This window comes from Crotalus tigris, unplaced genomic scaffold, assembly GCF_016545835.1.
Source record: "Crotalus tigris isolate CLP2741 ecotype Arizona unplaced genomic scaffold, ASM1654583v1 scf7180000018525.42219311030:4301911, whole genome shotgun sequence".
In the NCBI taxonomy this organism is placed as follows: Eukaryota; Metazoa; Chordata; class Lepidosauria; order Squamata; family Viperidae; genus Crotalus; species Crotalus tigris.
The window spans coordinates 2,104,095-2,121,696 of NW_024097057.1; the positions used below are offsets into that span (position 1 = coordinate 2,104,095).

Sequence of the window (17,602 nt, forward strand, 5' to 3'; positions counted from 1 at the left end):
TAGAGAAGGGGCTTCTGGGGACACAAGCTTGATTATTGCAAGAAGATAATCCTGCTCTGTCTAGAAACCCTGTAGAACTCTTAGCTTTGGATAGGAATTGAAGTCATAAAATTGCTTGCAATTTACTTAATAACCGCCTTGCTTAGCAATGAAAATTCTGGTCCCAGCTATAGTCGTAAGTCAAGGATTATCTGTGTTAAGAAAGATACAAACTTGACCAGTAAATGGGGGTGATGCAACCCATAAATTAGCCATTTGTGAACAATTATCTAAAATCAATTTCTATTGTTTAATTTTCACATCTGATTAATATTGTTTATTGTTTGATTCATTGTCTATGGAGATTCTCAGTCATCCAGATCATAGTTATTGCAACAGTGCTTTTAACACAAGGCAACTGGACTTTCTTGTTTTTCTTTGAAGACGTTTCGCTTCTCATCCAAGAAGCTTCTTCAGCTCTGACTGGATGGTGGGGAATGGAAGGATTTATATTCCTTGTAGACAGCTGGTCATTTGCATCCTTCTAGAGAGTCGTTGAGGCCACTTGGAGGTGTTTCTGTGTCCTCAGATCACCTGAGTGGTGCAAATGGGTGTGGAGCCTTCTTGGAACTGCTAAAGGACTGTGTTGTAGACTGGAGATAGATGATGTCATATCCTCCCCCTCTGTTGAGAGAGGGCTGTTCAATTTTGACATAGTTGGCCTTTGTCTTTGTCAGGAGGATCTTCAGCCAACACAATATACATGCACACTTCAAACCCACAAATACACGCAGAAGCTTGTCCACCCCAAGGATAAAACACCCAATGTGATATATGCCATACAATGCAGTGAGCCATCTGCAGATCTATACATTGGGGAAACAAAACAACCATTTCACAAACACAGGGCACAAAATAGGAGAACAAACACATCAGGATAAGAGTCAGCAGTCCACCTGCATTTAAAAGACAAAGGCCACTCTTTTGAAGACAGCAAAGTCCACATTTTGGACAGAGAGGACCTCTGCTTTGAAAGGGGGGGGGTCAAAGAGGCCATCTAGGTCAAGATTGAACAGCCCCCTCTCAACAGAGGGGGAGGGAGACAACATCTATCTCCAGTCTACAACACAGTCCTTTCAACAATTCCAAGAAGGCTACACATCCATTTGCACTACTCAGGTGACCCTGACAACACAGGTGAACCTCCAGATAGCATCAATGACTCAAAGAATGCAAACAACCAGCTGTCTGCAAGGCGTATAAATCCTTCCATTCCCCACCATCCAGTCAAAGCTGAAGAAGCTTCTTGGATGAGAAGTGAAATGTCTTCAAAGAAAAACAAGAAAGGTTTGATTCATTGCTTTCTGACACATTGCATATATTGAATATATGTATCATTTATTTCTGTACACTATATAAAGACTTGAATGCCCTCTTTATAAATAGTTTTTGCTTTTCCCGAAGCATTTGGGGTTTGTATTGTTGGGGCAGGAGGGCAAAAGCCACCTGTCAACAATGATTCACTTTTCACCTGGTTTCTTCTCCGCTCTCAACTTGACAACAATCGGAAGGGGGGGGGGGTTGAATCGCATGCGGTGGGAGTTGTTGAAAAATTCCTTGAGATCAAAATGGTGGTGCAGGAGACACCCAGGAATGCCAATAAAATTGCTTCTGCTCCTTCCCATTTGCAACCCGCCACCACACTCACTTCTTAGCTAAACTATGGAGTTGTTATAACAATTGTCCATCTGCAATTAGAAATTTTCTGCTTCTTTGGGGAGCCATAGAAAATTTCTTGAAGTCAGACCTGTGGCTGATTTAACCCAGTTTTGCTGGCGATGGATTGGATTTCTGGCAATCAAGATCCAAGTTGGCGGGAAAGGCACCAGAAGCCTGGCAGAAGCTGCTCAATCAACAGATGGAAGGCAAGGAAAAGGAGGCCTCCTTGCCTGGCAACCTCTGTGTCCAGCCTCTCAGTCTGGCTGCTCATGGCAAATGGGGAACATTCTCTCTGCCAGTGATGAAGAAGAGCAGAATTCTGGTGCCATGGCAACTGTGTTCTTAACAGGGCTATCAACATAGCACTAAATCAGCACAGAGCCCTAGCAGAAGATCAGTTCTGCAACCCTGGACATTGCAGAATGAAAGAGACATCACATTTCTGTCTCAAACAAAGAACGGGAGAAACTCAGCAATCACAAGACGGAGTGAGAAATTCATTGGTAAGAACTCTCTTGCCCTCTGCCTATGCCCTAAGGGGCCGGGTTTCTTACCCTTCTCCTTCCAAACTCCAGATTACCAGAGGCCTTTTTTCAGCCCTGACTAATCTCTCCACCAAAGATCCTCACGCTGAAAACTGAGCCCAGGACTCCCAGCTTCGCCCTAGCCTAACTGCTGGGATTTTGCTGTGACCCACCCAGTGGCTGTGAATGCAGGCTGTAGAGGTCACCCAACCCCCCCTCCTAATGCATTGAGCCACTGCAGATGAGAAGAGGCAGCCTCTTGTGTTTTGGAGAAAAGTGCCTTCTGTCAATTCTTGAGGAAGCCTATAGGACCACTCCATCCACCCCAAGTAGCCAGCAGACTCAGCCTACCTAGAAATGCTCCAAAGGAAACTGACCAGCAGCTCCTCTTGGGGTACTGTGGCTGCCCATCTGACAAACCTGCTTGGCCTGTGGGTGAGGAGAAGGAGAACTGCCCCCCCCTCATCTTCCCTCTCTTTGACAGGGCCAGCATATTGGAGTCCTGCTTCTCTCTGTGTTCACCCTGCCTTCTTCTGGAGCTGGTAAGTGGAACTCCTGAGCATGCACCCCCACACACACACACACACATTCAAGAAACACAAAGTAATGGAGGCAGGAAGAAGCAGCCTTGTGCTGCTTCTGTCTATGAGTGCCCTGCTGCCATTGCCAGATCCTGTCCAGGCAGAAAGGAAAGGAGACTGGGTAAACTGCCCGAACTGGTGGAAGTCTCCTTTCCAATCGCTGAAGCATTGTTTAGCCCTTGCATTGCTATTTCGGTATTGCTCATTCACCTTCCCTTCAACTTTTACAGTCAGAGAAACTTTGCAAAGCTGGTTGATCAGTTGGATGCCCCTCAACCACGTTTGCCCATTGTGTGAAATGACTGGTTATGCTTCCCAGAATTGGGATTGTCCAGACAGACCATGAAAAGAAGTTTATTGATTCACTTCTATAGCTGCCCATCTCAATCCACTAATTGTGGGCAGCAAATATTTCTAAAACAATCAAACAGTTATAAACAGTAGAAAAACGAATATATGCAGCTGCTGAGGACATTATAATTGTCATTGGAGCCAAGAAAGGGGTCTCTTAACACATTCAGAGCCCCAGGCCTGGGCACATAGCCAGGTTTTGAAGGCCTTATGAAAGGCCAACAGGGTTGGGGCCATCCTAGTCTCTGAAGGAGAGTCCCGAGGGCAGGAGCTATAGCAGAGAAGGCGCATCTCCTGGTCCGTGCCAGCCAACATTCCTTGGCTGACAGGACCTGAAGCAGGCCCAGCCTGCCAGAGAGGGTTGGACAGGTAGAAACTATGGAGAAGAGACGGTCCAAAGCTTGTAGGGTTTAAAGGCCATACCCAGCACCTTGAATTGCATTCAGAAACACACTAGTAACTAATGCAGCTGATGCAGTCGTGGTGTTATATGTGTTGCATGTCTGAGGACCATTTGTTACCTGTGCAGCTGCATTCTGTACAGCTGAAGCTTCCGAATGCTCTTCAAGGGCAGCCCCATGTAAAGTGCATTGCAGTAGACCAGACAAGATAGGAGGGCATAAGTGACCATAAGCAGAGCTTCCCAGTCCAGAATGGACATAAATGGTGCACCACCCAAAAGGGTGTAAAGGTCCTAGCCACGGCTGTCATCGGCTCTTCAAATAGAAGGAGTGAGTCCGTGCGAGCCCCACATTTTACGGTGTTACAAATAAGTGGGTGCAAAGCTGGCAGGCTTTTTACGGGCATCTGGAGTGGAGTGAGAAGAGGCACTGGGTGGAAGGAAGGATCTCTTGAAGCCAGGAAGGGAAGCTGGGGGCTCTGAGAGATTTTGTACGGCACTTTAGTGTGCAATCAGAAACAAGGGTAACATTGCCAGGAAGTGCAAGAGACAAATTATAGCAAAAATAATGGTAAAATAAAGCTTTGGGCATGTTGGGACAATAGGGAAGAAGCCCCAAAACTTAAGGCAAGGCCAAGGAGGCTCTGATGATGGACTTGCCCATTTCTTTCACAAAGCTGCAGGTTGCGGCAGACAAGCCAGCTTAGTTCCCACAAACACGACCCAAGAGGTTGCTGCTGTTGGTGAATTCCCTTGGATGGTCTCACTGCAGGATCAGGGCGGCCACGTTGCGCTGGGCTCCATCCTAAGTCAAGACTGGATCCTAAGCACAGCCTCCAGCTTCCACAGCAGGTAATGCTCAGGGGCTCATTCAAGCAAGCAAGCAAAAAATATACAAGCACACACACACACACACATACAAGAAACTTCTTAAATGAGTTTTGCCCCATTTTATGACTTTTCTTGCCACATTTGTTAAGTGAATCACCGCAGTTCTTAAATTAGTAACACAGTTCTTAAGTGAATCTGATTTCCCCGTTGATTTAGCTTGTCAGAAGGTTGCAAAAGGTGATCGTAAGACCCCGGGACAATGCGATTGTCATAAATATGAATCGGTTGCCAAGCATCCAAATGTAAATCACTTGACCCTGGGGATGCTGCAACGGTCATAAGTGTGAAAAATGGTCATAAGCAGTAGTGGAATTCAGCTGGGTTGCACCGGTTCACTAGAACCGGTAGCTAATTTTTTGTTGACTTTGGTGAACCGGCTGATGCCCTAACCCCGTGGGGGCGAACCTATGGCACGCGTGCCACAGGTGGCACACAGAGCCCTCTCTGTGGGCACACACGCCGTTGCCCCACTCCTAGGCCTTCATCTGGGTTTTATAAAACCTTTTCGCTTTAGGCCTCTGCTGCCGTACGCAAAAAAAAAAAAAATGTTCAATCAATTTCAATTTCTCGTGGAAAAAAAAAGATCTTGCAAAGTTGGATTTGATTGATTGAACTTTTTAGTCCCACCCAGTCTGCTGTTACCACCGCAGCCACGCCCACCCAATGGGCCACATCTTCAAAGAAAAACAAAGTCCAGTTGCCTTTTGAAAAAGCATCTTTGGGATAAGATAGATGCATTTTCTCTCTTTCCTTCTTAGTTTGTATTTTCAGTTTGTTTGGGATTTGTCTTTTTATTTTTTTTTTAAATATTTTGTTAATTGTGTATATTAAGAATATTTCAGTTGTCCTCTTGGCACTAGGAAAGAAACTGAAAGGGGCCCATCCAGATCCACTTATGGACGAGTCAGTTTTTTTTTTCTGGGCCTCGCCTCTGCCCAACTCTGTTCCTGCTTTTGACAACTACACACACAACAGCAATCAGCCAGGAAAAGCCTTTCTGTAGCCAACAACCCTTTTAGACGCCGCCTTTACAATTTTTGAAGCATGTGGGGAAATTTAAGTTTCTACCCTCAGCCAGGATCCTAATGAAAAAAATCCAATTTGACTCTGAGGTTCATGTGTCTTCTCTGCTATTTGCACGTCACTGGCTTCAAACCAACAAATTTTCCATTACTACTCCTCCATCCCCAGGCAGCGGAAATTCATCTGATAAGATTTTGTTCCTCCAGCCCAAGAGATCTGTCAGAAAAAGGTGGCCAAGCCCATCTAGAAAAGTGACCAGGACTCCAGATTTTCTGGGCAATTCATGTTTTCTCCAGTCCCCTTGCCGTGTCCTGCTACCTCTCCTTTGTTTCCAGAACCCAGCTCTCTGTTCTGGCTGGAGCTTCAGATCCAAAAGGGCCTGGGGAATCTCTTTTGCCCATCCAGACCATTGTCCTCCATGAGGCCTTTGACGAGATAACCCTGGTGCACAACATCGCTCTGCTGAAGACAAGCACTCCGCTCCGTTTCAGCGTGACCGTGCAGCCCATCTGCTTCCCCACCTCAGACTTCCCAAGGGCAGCACTGAAGAAATGCTTTGTGGCCGGCTGGCTGGACCCTCCAGGAGGTGAGCCAGCTCTCTACCTGCGAAGCTCCCCCGCTGCCTCAGAGGGAGAGCGGGAGGCGATGGAGAACCGTCTGCCAAGCTTTAAAACTTCATAGCGGTTCTTTGCTGTCTTGGCTCTCCAGGGGTTGGTCCTCTGCAGAAACTCCCAGTGGAAGATGTGGACCCCTGTCCCTTGCACAGAACCATCAGCACGGAGTGTTGCAGCCACCGGGAAGGGGACCAGATGCCTGGATGCCTGGTGAGGAGGCCCTGAAGGGTGCGCTAACCTCCCCGTTAATCCAACTGGGGGCTTTGCCATGTTTCTTTTGCAAGCCTCTGAGGTTAAAGAACTAAGTCACATCTGTCTCTCTGGCCTTTGAACAAAATAATTGATAAAATCTGGATTTGAGATAGCTCCCCTATACTGCAGAGGATCCTCTGCATTTGTGTTACAATTATACAAATGGGCAGAGATTTTTGCAGGGTGCTAATTTGCAGCCATTTGCTTGTATCATTCCTGTGAGTAGCTGTCGATTTGTTAGGAGCCTCCAGCCCCTTCTAAGACTTTGGGGTGAGCCAGGTCAGCGGTGGGATTCAAATAGGTGAACAGCCGGTTCTCTGTGTGGAAGCCGCTTCCGGAAGACCATTCTGGGCCTGGGCAACAAAAAATTAGCTACCGGTTCTTCCAAAGTGATGTGAACCGGCTGAATCCCACCACTGGGCCAGATGGCCATTTGGACTCCTTCGAACCCCGCAGACTTCATCTTGTTCACTTGGCTGGTCTGTTTTTCTCCTGCTGGGGTGCTGAGCACCTCTGAGATGTCCACCCTACAGGGGGAGTTGGGCTCAATGAGGTCAACTAGTTGTGCCTCAGATGGTCCAAAAGGGCCTTGAATTGTGATCTGTCTTCCCTCCAAGGGGTCAGCTGGCAACCCGGTCCTGTGTGAGGCAGAAGGCAGGCAGGTGCTGAAGGGCCTGCTGAGCAAAGGGGGCACCAGATGCTACGGGCCCTTCGTCTACAGCCGACTCATCTACTACAGTGACTGGATCGTGGCCACCACGGCCAGATGGAGGGCTCCAGCTTCCCCCTTTCCTGGCCAAAGGTATCAGGCCTTTGGGGGCCCAGCAGAGGAACGGGAGGGGCTGCTGTTCGAACCCTTTTTGGATCTGAGAGCCCTGAATGTCTCCGATGCCTCGGAAGACCCCCTCAGCCTGGAGCTTTCAGAGGAGCTGGAGGAGAGTGGCCTGGGCCCCCCCAAAGAGCCAATCGAGGCACGAGTGAAGCTTCCACTCTACTACGACTACTATGGGGGGGAGCTGCTCGCCATGTCTTCAGCAAAGCCCGGTCATCCGTGGCGGCTGCAGGGCCTCCTCTGCATGGGCCTCCTGCTGCACCTCCTGGCTTCCTGAACCACTGGGCAACCAGACTGTTCCTGGGCCCCGAGATCAGATTTCTCTTGGGAGATCCTTCTGCACAACTAAAGTTTATCCATAGAGTCTCCTTGCTCTATGAGAAGTTGGGACATCCTGAGAGGGAAGAACACAAAGCATCAAAACCTGGGAAGCTTTATGAGGGCCTGCAGGACAGAAAGTCCTGCGATTTCTCTGCTTGATGGTGTTGCCCTAGCTCTGACTGCGGATCTGCCTTTCCACTTTTTCTCAGGCTCTGGCAGAGACTTTGAGGGCCTGTCTTTCTTTGGAAAATGCATCCCATTAAGGCTTCAGCCCCCCCCCCCCCCAGTTCCCAAGATGCTAAATTTGAGCCCAGTACGCAGGGAGTCTGAATATATTACCACTCCTTTTATTCATTACCATATTGCTGAGTGATCTGAATATACTTCATAGCTCTGTAGTCAACTAGTTCTATCATGATCCATTAATATCTTAAAAACAGATCAATTTACTAATCCACTTTACAAAAGCAATCTGTAGAGGCATAAACATGCAATATGGAGAAAGCTTTGTGCCTGTCCAAGGCTTGTCCTGGTCTGGCCCAGGGGAAGGGGCCGAGGATGAAGCTGTTCACCACGACGATGGGGCTACGGGCGCAGCAGACGGGCTGCTGAGTTTCTCTCCCACTCTCCTCATTTCTCTAGTGGCCCTGTGGAGAAAAGAAGCTGGGTGTGACTTTAGCTCAGCTGTGCAGCTCTGCCTCCAAGAGACAGGAGAGGGAGAAAATACCACGGGGGAGAGGGCTCAAAGTGAGCCGAGAAATGGGGGGGGGGGCTCAGATAGACAGCAGGCACCCAAGAGAGGCCATGGAAGCCCCCACTGTGCTCAGGGGGCTCCTGGTCCCATCCAAGGCCAGGCGAGGGTCCCCCTTCCTCACCTGTGTTGCTTTGTGTCTCTCCTGTTCGGGCAGAAGAGCCTGCAGCTGGTGACTGGCCATCTTCGCCTTGTGCCAAACGTTGCGGTAACTTTGCAAGGCCATCTGCGACAGAGGAAAGGAGGAGGGGGGAATGGGCAGCCTCCCCTTCTCACAGCCCCTCCGGTCAACGGAGGCCTCCTCTGGCCTCCAGGAAGGGCAGAGTCCACCTGCCCAGGAATCTCCACCTCTGGGGGGGGGGGGGGCTGATGTGGACTGATGGGCATATTTGAGATTTTTCACAACCCACTATGCATGTTCTCACAAAATGGCTAGCAGATAACCATTACAATAATTTAACAGAATGTTAACTTATCTGCTCCCATGGCAGAATATTGCAGATCACCCTTTTATTTTTTCCCAGGTCTGAAACAATTTCCAAACAAAGCACAAGTTGCAGTGCCTGCTATTTTTATTGTCCTGGCCTGCCTCAGCCTGCTCCTCCCCCTGTTCCTCCAAACGCCTCCCCCTCCATCTCCCTCAGCAAGTTCAGGCTCCGAGGGGGACAGACATGAACCTAACAGCAGAGGCTTAAGTATATTCTTTTACGTGATTTTCCCATGATCTTTAGGAATTTTCTCCAATAATGATTTTTGGTTTTCTTCAGCCAGATGCCACAAACTGTCTTGTGGCACATCAACTAGGTTGTGTTCCTATAAGAAACACACTTCCATCCAAAAGTGACCCACTATCGCAGCCCTACCTCTGCAATTTCCACCTTCCTCTCCCAGATCCTGAGGGTGTTTTCTAGATCGTGAACAGCCACCTTCTCATGAACATAGTTGAGAACAGGAGGAACTCTGTATTCTGCCAGTTGTCGCCGTAATTTTTTGTTCAGGATCTCAGCCTTTACCCGTTCCTGTGAAAGAGACAAAGTACTCTGAGAGCTTTCTGATCTTGGCCTTGATCTTTTGCCTACCACCGGATTGACCTTAACTGGGACTCAGGATCTTTACACGCAGAAAAAAATGGCACAGAAAAAGGATTAAACCCATCTGCCCTTGTTGCTTCCTTAAATACTGAGACCGTTCCTGCTTCTTTGAAGAAATTATATTCATAGTACACTTCATGGATTCCTAGGAAAATCTAGTATTAGTGACCAGGGAATTTCTACACCGTCTCCATTTCTACATCCCGACTCTTTGTAAAGCAGTTTGAAAAAGTTCAACTGTCTTCCCTTCTGCCAACACAGAACTGCTGGGAAGAAGGACTGAAAGCCACTGGATTGCAAATACAGCAATCCCTGCCCCCCTTGAAAAAACTGGAGCAGCTGCCCCAGTACAGGAAAGGAGGAAATGGATGTTCACCCCTCATGGTTAGGCCTCAGGCTCGCTCACTTGAGCAACTGCGCACGAGACGCCAAGTCTCACAGGGCTCCAGCGCTTCCAGCTGCCAACTGGCTTTGGGGCAGTTTTTCTTGCATCCAGCCTGAGCCAGAAGGAAATTGGCTGATTCGGCAAACAGTGGCAATCCAGGAAGGGAGCAGAAGTTGCTCAGCAGAAGTAAACCGCTCCATCTTCAGAGTGGAGAAAGCTAAAGCTTCTGTTGTTGAGCAGGCACCACCGTTTCTTTTTAACTAAAGGAATTCTGCTTTTCGATTATCCAAATTTGCCCTCTACAGTTTTTAACATTTTATTCACACTCCCGAAGCATGAAAGAGGGTGAAGCCAACCCTTCCAGGGAGGAGTCTTTTCATTTCCTGCCCAGGAATCTTTGGTTTGTTTTAGGGCCTGGATTTGTCTCCCGTGAAACAATTTGATCTACACTGATTGAGGTAACTGAGGAATCAAAGGCAACTGTTAAAACAAGTAAAAAAGTAAAACCACGGTAAAGGTCAGCTAATCAGATGGCTCTAAATGTCCCCTGCAGGCCACAAGGCTGCCTTCCCAGAGTAAACCAGCAGAAGCTCCTGAGGTCTTTCTCCTCCTGGCCCCTGCTGGAGACCCCCTCTTCCCCTACCTCTTCCACAAGGGTGGCCTCGTGAGCAATTTTCTCCAGGGATTCCTTTCTCTGCGCAATGTCTTTCACCAGGTAGGCAGCCATGGCTGTTGCATAATACAGCTTCCTCTAAAATATAACACGACCCAAAGGGTGACATCCTTGTCAAGTACAGAAATGTGAATGTATCTTGGCTGGACAAAACCTCCAGCGAGAGGCAGAATACAGAACAGACTCTGCTTGTTTGGGAAGGGGTGGCAGCGTGAATACTTTCCCCCCCCCCAACCCCTTTCAAGCTCCCCTTTTCCGCCTTTCATCCCAGGAGCACCCTTAGTACTTGCCTATCCTACGCTAACACTCATCCCTCCCACGGTCCTTTTGTGGCTGACCGATGGGGATCCATACGTGATGCAGGGCTGGAGAGTGTGTGCCGGGTGGTCTTTCGGGACCCTCTCGGCAGCCCTCTTGAGATGAAGGGCCGGACGGAGCCAGGTAGATTCAACTGTCTTACTTTGTAGAAGTTAAGGATCTGCAGGGTGTTGCCAACAGTCAGCTTCAGCTGCAGTAAGTCTTGGTTTCGTTCATCTATTTTCTCCAGGAACTGAGCATTCTCAATCTTGAGCTGCTGGAAATCAACCTCGTGCAGTGCCTCTCCCAGCTCCTCCTTCTGCAAATCAGCCACAAATGTGATGGACAGGCACCCATTTGAAGCATTTCAGAGCCAGCCCAGCCTGACCAGGCTGCAGAAAGCTGGGGCAGCCCTGGATCTGACCTTTGGCTAGATCATTCTTTCATGCTCCACTGCAGTAAAGTCAAATTCGGATAAACACAAAGGGGTCTCAACTTCCAGAAGGGGCTGAAGAGCTGAGGAAAGTGAGAGAATTTCTGGAGTGGGGTAAAGAGAGGGCAGGAGGATAGTGAGGTAAGTGACAGCACAACTTTAAAGGACAGACCCAAACATGGTATGCAAATGCATTGCTCTTCTGTCCTGCGACAGCTGAAGTTAGGCCAGGTTTTTAGAGAGTTTTATTCAAGTCTGAACTATTCTTGGTTAATTTTAGCTTTGGTTGGCTTTTTGTGGTTAGTTTACTTAGTTTGGGTTACTTTTTAAGTCCATTTGGCTAGTCTATCCTGCTCAAACTGTCGCTTTACTTTTTCTCTTGGTATCCCAGTTCTGAACATAGTTTCAGTTCAAGGACAGTAGATGGAATGAATAACAGAATAAGAGTTAGAAGGGATCTTGGAGGTCTTCTAGTCCGACTCTTTGCTTGGAACCCCAAACCATGAAAAATAGATGAAATCCTCTCAAATTGCTCAAGCACTTTTGTCATTTGGCCTTGAATCTGGCAATCAAATATGTTGGTTATATTATGGGAGTTAAACCTACATTATTAATAAATATAGGTATTCTATAGCTATCGTTGTGGTTATAATGTCCAAAACATTGTGGTAAATTCTATTTTAATTAACTAGAAAAAGTCCAATAAACCTTAAGGTAAAACAGTGGATTTTGTGGATATGAAGGAAAATAAGTTCAATTAATATTGGTATGATTAGGTACTTGAGAACTCCACAAATTTACGGAAGACAACTAAATGTTATTAAAACGAAACTTAGTTTAAATAATATGTCCTATGATAATTAGTCTTAATTACTCAACAATCTGGAATTTATCAACTTACGAAGAACTTCATGTTATCAATCTTGAACTCTAGCTAAACTTGAAATTAAGTTCTGGGGCAAAAGCGATCAGCCTCCAGAGCTGAAATTCTGGGTTGAAGGAAAATGTTCACACTACCAAACTCTGAAGCCAAATGACCAGAATGCCGACTTACCCGATTCCACTGTTGGTAAAGCTCAACTAGGTGTTTTTATGCATTTATTTTAATACATGCATATCTTCCTTGGTTGGATTCCCTCTCCTAATATTTTTTTGTCTTTTTTTCTTTGTCTGTTTGCTTTCTGTTTGAGATTTTTGAAAGCATCTACTACATATATATGTATGTATGTATGTAATCTGCAGGGTTTTTATTTTTTTCTACAATATATAAAAAATTAAAGGCGCGTTTGCTGGCATGGTCAAGAATGGGCTATACCTGCTGGAGTTGCATCTGCATCTTCTTCTTCTGAACTTTTAGAGAATCGTTTTTCAAATGAATTTTTTCTTTCATAACATCCTGAAAAATAAAGCAACCTGACTGATTTTTCAGATTTCTACTTCCATTGGGAAGTTCTCTTTCCCATCCATATTTGATCCAAATTTCCAGGATGTATTGGGGACCTGGGACAGATTTCCACACCCTGGTAAGGCAGAAAACCGTTTGTCCAGACTGGGACTTGTGTCACATGAACCATGCACCGAGTTACGCTGGGTTGTTTCAATTAGACAGCCATGTACATTGAGTGAAAGAAGTAAGTATAAATAAGTATACCAAGTCATGTGGCTTTGAACATGGTAAAAATGAATCTTACACGCCAGGACCGCCTTATTTCAGTCATCGTATATGACAAAGGAAATCTTTTAATTCTGCTATAAAAATATAACTACCACAATATTTTCTGAGTTTGGGAAGTAATTACAATGTCCTTATTTTCTATGAAATAAAAATATATGAAATTATTTAAGACTGGAGAGATAACTGGAATTCATGAAACAGAGACCAAGTATACCTTAAACAAATGGTTTGTCTTATGTTTTCATTTTCTATGATACCGTGATTTGATTTGATTTCCTCAATACTGTGAGGAGGACAAGGCATGATGTAAATGGAAAGGACATTCCTTATTCCCAGACAGATTGCTTGCAACAACTCAGGGATTACACTATTTTGCACAGCTTATAAATTTACATGTCAATTACCTATAAGAGCTGCATTCTCATTCTGGGAAGGTGTTTCAGTAACTTTAAGGAGTGATGTCGGTTCCTCAATTATTTGGAAGGCTTAAAGCACCCTGAAACTCCCAAGCCCAAACTTCTGATTTCCCTCAGTTTGGATCCTGAAAAGAATGACCCCACTTTTTGCACGTTTTACGGCTCCAGTAAGACTTTCCCATCTCTCTGTGCTGTGATGTAAAGGGAGAGAAGCTGTGACTTCCATTCGGATACAGCTAAATCAAGAAGCAAAACGGCATATTCTATTTATTTTGTTTTGTTGCTGTTGTTGTTTAATCAATTTATGTTACCACCCAATTCACCAGTTAACAATTCTAGGAAGCTTACATAAGATTAAAAAAAACACAAAAAATAAAAACAGAGTGCAAAATACATCCAAGGCCATTCACAGGCATAATCTCCCCTCTCATAAAAATGGCCTCATCTAACCTGCAGTCTGAGAATTCTGTGATGTCTGAGCCACATTGCTTGCTTCCTGCCTGATGTCCTTTATACTCAATAATGGAGGATCAAGTAGACAGGGGATTTCCAAAATGGCAATTATATTTTTATAGAGCTTCATAAAGTGAAAGATTTATTTTTGAGAATGGTCTAATAAAGAAACAATAATTCAATATTTTTCTGAAGGCAATGACTATTACAGATATCTAAATATGTTTCATTGTTCGGCACATACCAAAGATCAGGAATACTATAGGAATGCCTATGGAAAAGAGATCTTGTGTCCACATTCATCAATGTCAATATAATTTATAAGAATAAAATGAGAAGAACCGACTAACTGCCAACTTTCTCTACTGACCCTAGAGCGAATCCGGTCCTCCATGTATCGCAGCACTTTATCAGAGGCAATGACGCTCCCTTTCTTCTTAGTTATGGTTTTGACTATGTCTTTGTCAAACTCCATCATGGCTCTCTTAATTTCAACAAAGCGAATATCTGCTTCCTCTAGGACAGCCTGCAGAATTCAAATTACATTGGAAATAATAAGTAAATGATATATTTCACTTATTTGCTTGTGGAGGGCAGCCCTTGAAGCTCAAACCAGCCAGGCAAAGCGGACACTCCTACGTGTAAGCCACCACCGGCAGTTCTGGCCACAAAGAACACCTGGCCTTGCTACAGCTCAGGGATGGGGGTCAACCTGCCATCCCCAAGACAGTGAAGTACAAGTCCCTGGACCTGGTGACACGGGCTGGGAAATGCAGTCCAGCCCAGGGTTTCTCAACCTTGACAACTTTAAGATTTGTGGACTTCAACTCCCAGAATTCTCCAGCAGCGTACCTCAAACAGCCATTCTAAGGGAAATGTTACCAAGTAATTCTGCAAGGTCCTTTCTGAGTTCTCCTTCATCAGCTGCAGGCCTTCCTTTGTCTCGTCCAGCTCCCGCTGGACCAGGTCACATTTCTGTTCCACTGTCAGGCAGATCACACGATCGGTTGTGAGGCGGGACTTTGACTTGCGCCTGCTCCGCGGCTATAACCCAAAGGCACCATCTTTAGTCACGTGATCCAGCAAAAGCCAAATTTTTGGTATTTTAATCTTAGAATTTGCCAAACTAGTTTTTAGCTTTCCTTTTTCTGATTCAGTATTAACTTTTTGATGTCTTAAGAGACACTGGATACAAATATGACTTAACATCTCATCATAAAATCTCAACTTAGAAAAATATTTTCAAACCATAAACATGGAAACAACCAAAACAATTCACTTAACTCCAGCAGCAGCCTATTTTGTTCTGGGCCCAACATGGAGGATTAACCACAGGTGTTAAATTTATCTACGGCAATACCTAAAAGATGTCTTGCTGAGGATGGAAGGGAACAGAATAACCCTGTGAATGGCTTGAGCCCTATGTTGAGCCTAACCCTTCCTGCTCTCTTATGATGCTGCCACAATCTCACTTGTATTTACCCTTGGAGAGGCGACATAATCAACCTTTCTGCTCTACTGCCAGGGGCTCCAACATGGTTTGGGTGCTTAGCAGGCACTTAATCAAATATTCAGGGGACTCTGATGTTCCATTTCTCACCCACATTACTTACGGATAGCTGACCAAGTTTGAGAAATTACCCCATCTGGAATTTAGTAGAATTCAAACTCTAACCCTAACCCTCTCCTTGCTGAGGAAAAATGTTGCAATAATCCGAACCTTACCAGGAACTGCTCCCACCCCAACAGTGTTGCACAAGGGACGGGCGAACTTGAGTTCAATCCGCTCTCAGCTGCCTGCTGCCAGTCCTAATTTCTCAGCCCAGCTGATTTCACTGGGCTGTTGCAGCAAAACAGAACAAAACAAAAGCCCTTATGTGCCACCTTGAGCCTGTGAAGAAATGGCAACCTGAATCTAGCAAACATAGAAGGCCATCACTAGATTGTGCTTTCCGAAGGATGGGGAATCCTTAAGAGGAGAGTATGTGTTGCATAGCCTTTTCAGCAGCGCTTGAGAGTCACATTAAAGCAAAGCAACAAGCTAAGGAAAAACTGACCATCTCTGCCTTTGCTGCACTGCCAGATGGACCTTTCCAGAGCTCCTCCCGGGTAGCCAGACCCGACTTCTGACCTGTGCTCCACCTGCCCTGTTCTCGGGATCACCTGAGTTGGACAGATTTCATGGGCTGCAAATTTGCAGGAGCAGGGCGGAGGGGTCCACTAAGGTTAGGCTAACATGAATGGGTTGGGATTGCACTGCTGAAATGCAGATTCTGACTGCCATGGAGAAACTATATATGAGTGAAGGTTTTGGAGGAAAGATTCAAGATAAGGCAAATCTGAATAACTAAAGTAAAACAATACAAATATAGTGTTTCAGGGTGAATTGACAAACTAGATTTAACTGTGGAGGAGTAAAAGAAATGAAGATAAGTGTACCCAAGTATTAGATGAGCAAACAGCTTAACCAGGTCAGCAAAAACCATAATGGTTGCATTTGCACAACATATTTACTTTAGTTTTCACTTTGACTGTGTTTTAAACCCTAAGACATGTGTGAATGCTACCCTTTGTGTTGGGCAAACAAAGACTACGGATACATTCAGGAACCAGTAAGCATGTGATGTAATTCAGTCATTCGGAAACCTACCCCATCACTAAAATTGCAGCACAGTAAATTAGTACATAGCTTACATACGGTGCTTGTCCCAAGTCCAGCAATGAACCATGTCTTTCTGCTCCCAAGTCTTTTGGCTCCAATCTATTGAAAAATTTCTCAAACATTTCTGTTTCAATTTTGAGCATGGAGTTGATGTGGCTGAACACAGAGAAAAACTCAATGAGTAAATCTATACGCACGTGGCTCGTCTCAAATAAGAAAAGCCGCCAGTAGCACTTGAACAAATTCTGAGAGACAAATTCCTTTCCTTAATTCAGTCCTTTTAAGGGTTTTAGGCATGTAGACATCTGCCAGCTCCTTCGGAACCCTGGGATGTGGCCTGTCGGGTCCCGATGATCTGAACTCATCTAGCGTTCGCAGATGGAGAAACCTCTTACACTGACCCCCCCCCGCACTATGATTGACGCCTTTACCGTCGCCACCGGCTCCCGAGGGGACTGCCGTCCAGCAGAGCCTTTGGCCGGGCAACGGGGGGGGGCTTCACGCTTTGGGGGTCCCTGCCGGAAGTGAGTCACTCAACCCCCTCCCCCCGCAGGCGGCCCGGGGGGACTCGGGCGGGAGCGGCTGTCGCCCAACGCAGCGGCTCCGACCAGCTGCACTTCGGGGGCTACAAAGGCTCCTTCGCTGCGGCCGTCCGGGCACCCCCGAACCGCCCCGTCCTTCCCTGCCGGCGGCGGGGCGCACCTGTTCTCCTCCACCAGGGCCAGCAGCTGCTCAGTGGAGAGCTGGGCCAGCTCCACGTGCAGCTCCTCAGCCCCCTCGTGCGACTCGCCCGTGTGGACGCTGTCGCGCTCCGACTCCTCGTCCGCCAGGATGGTCCCCGAGACGCGGCCCAGGCTCGGCGGCCAGCAAGCCGCCTCCCCCGGCCCGGCGCAAGACGCGGGCCGCCCCTCGCCGCCCGGGAGCCGCAGGAGGGCCCGCGCCGCCAAAGGCGCATTCTCCCCGATGGGCTCCATGCCGCCGCTGCCACCGCCGCGGGGAACGGGCCGGGCCGCGGGAGCGCCTCTCCTGCCCGGCGGCGGTTGCTGGGCGGGGCCGCCGGCGGAGTCCGGCAGGCCGGGCACTTGCGAAGCCTTGGGGCCACTCGCCCGGCCCGGCCCGAAGGAGCGCGAGAGGCTCCCTGACTACCACTCCCGTCAGCCCCAACCGCCCCTGCCGATGGCGAGGCATCCTGGGAATTGCAGTTCGAGGCTCCGGGCGTCATCCGGGTGTCAAGGCGACCGGCCGGCGCGAGAGCCAGCTATTCCCCGCCAGGGGTCGC

At 47.1% G+C, this 17,602-nt stretch overlaps 2 protein-coding genes across 5 annotated transcripts; one reads left to right on the forward strand and one right to left on the reverse strand.

Annotated features, from left to right (window-relative positions):
- Positions 1-1,251: 1,251 nt before the first annotated feature.
- Positions 1,252-7,940, forward strand: PRSS54 (serine protease 54). 2 transcript variants are annotated; one of them, XM_039353629.1, is made up of 6 exons: positions 1,252-2,201; positions 2,707-2,764; positions 4,232-4,406; positions 5,804-6,054; positions 6,177-6,292; positions 6,952-7,940. In XM_039353629.1, exons 1-6 carry the CDS (start codon positions 2,121-2,123, stop codon positions 7,441-7,443), a joined length of 1,173 nt encoding a protein of 390 aa, XP_039209563.1. In that variant the 5' UTR covers positions 1,252-2,120; the 3' UTR covers positions 7,444-7,940. The 2 variants fall into 2 exon arrangements, with proteins under 2 accessions (XP_039209563.1, XP_039209564.1); XM_039353630.1 differs by having other exon boundaries at positions 4,238-4,406.
- CCDC113 (coiled-coil domain containing 113) lies at positions 7,819-17,512 on the reverse strand. Of its 3 annotated transcripts, XM_039353626.1 has the most exons (10): positions 17,026-17,507; positions 16,356-16,479; positions 14,544-14,705; positions 14,032-14,187; positions 12,433-12,513; positions 10,848-11,003; positions 10,358-10,465; positions 9,102-9,257; positions 8,363-8,464; positions 7,819-8,134 (listed from the first exon to the last, which is right to left on the reverse strand). In XM_039353626.1, exons 1-10 carry the CDS (start codon positions 17,295-17,297, stop codon positions 8,126-8,128), a joined length of 1,326 nt encoding a protein of 441 aa, XP_039209560.1. In that variant the 5' UTR covers positions 17,298-17,507; the 3' UTR covers positions 7,819-8,125. The 3 variants fall into 3 exon arrangements, with proteins under 3 accessions (XP_039209560.1, XP_039209561.1, XP_039209562.1); XM_039353627.1 differs by lacking the exon at positions 10,358-10,465 and having other exon boundaries at positions 17,026-17,509; XM_039353628.1 differs by lacking the exons at positions 7,819-8,134; positions 8,363-8,464; positions 9,102-9,257 and having other exon boundaries at positions 10,345-10,465; positions 10,678-11,003; positions 17,026-17,512.
- Between the last annotated feature and the right edge of the window lie 90 nt (positions 17,513-17,602).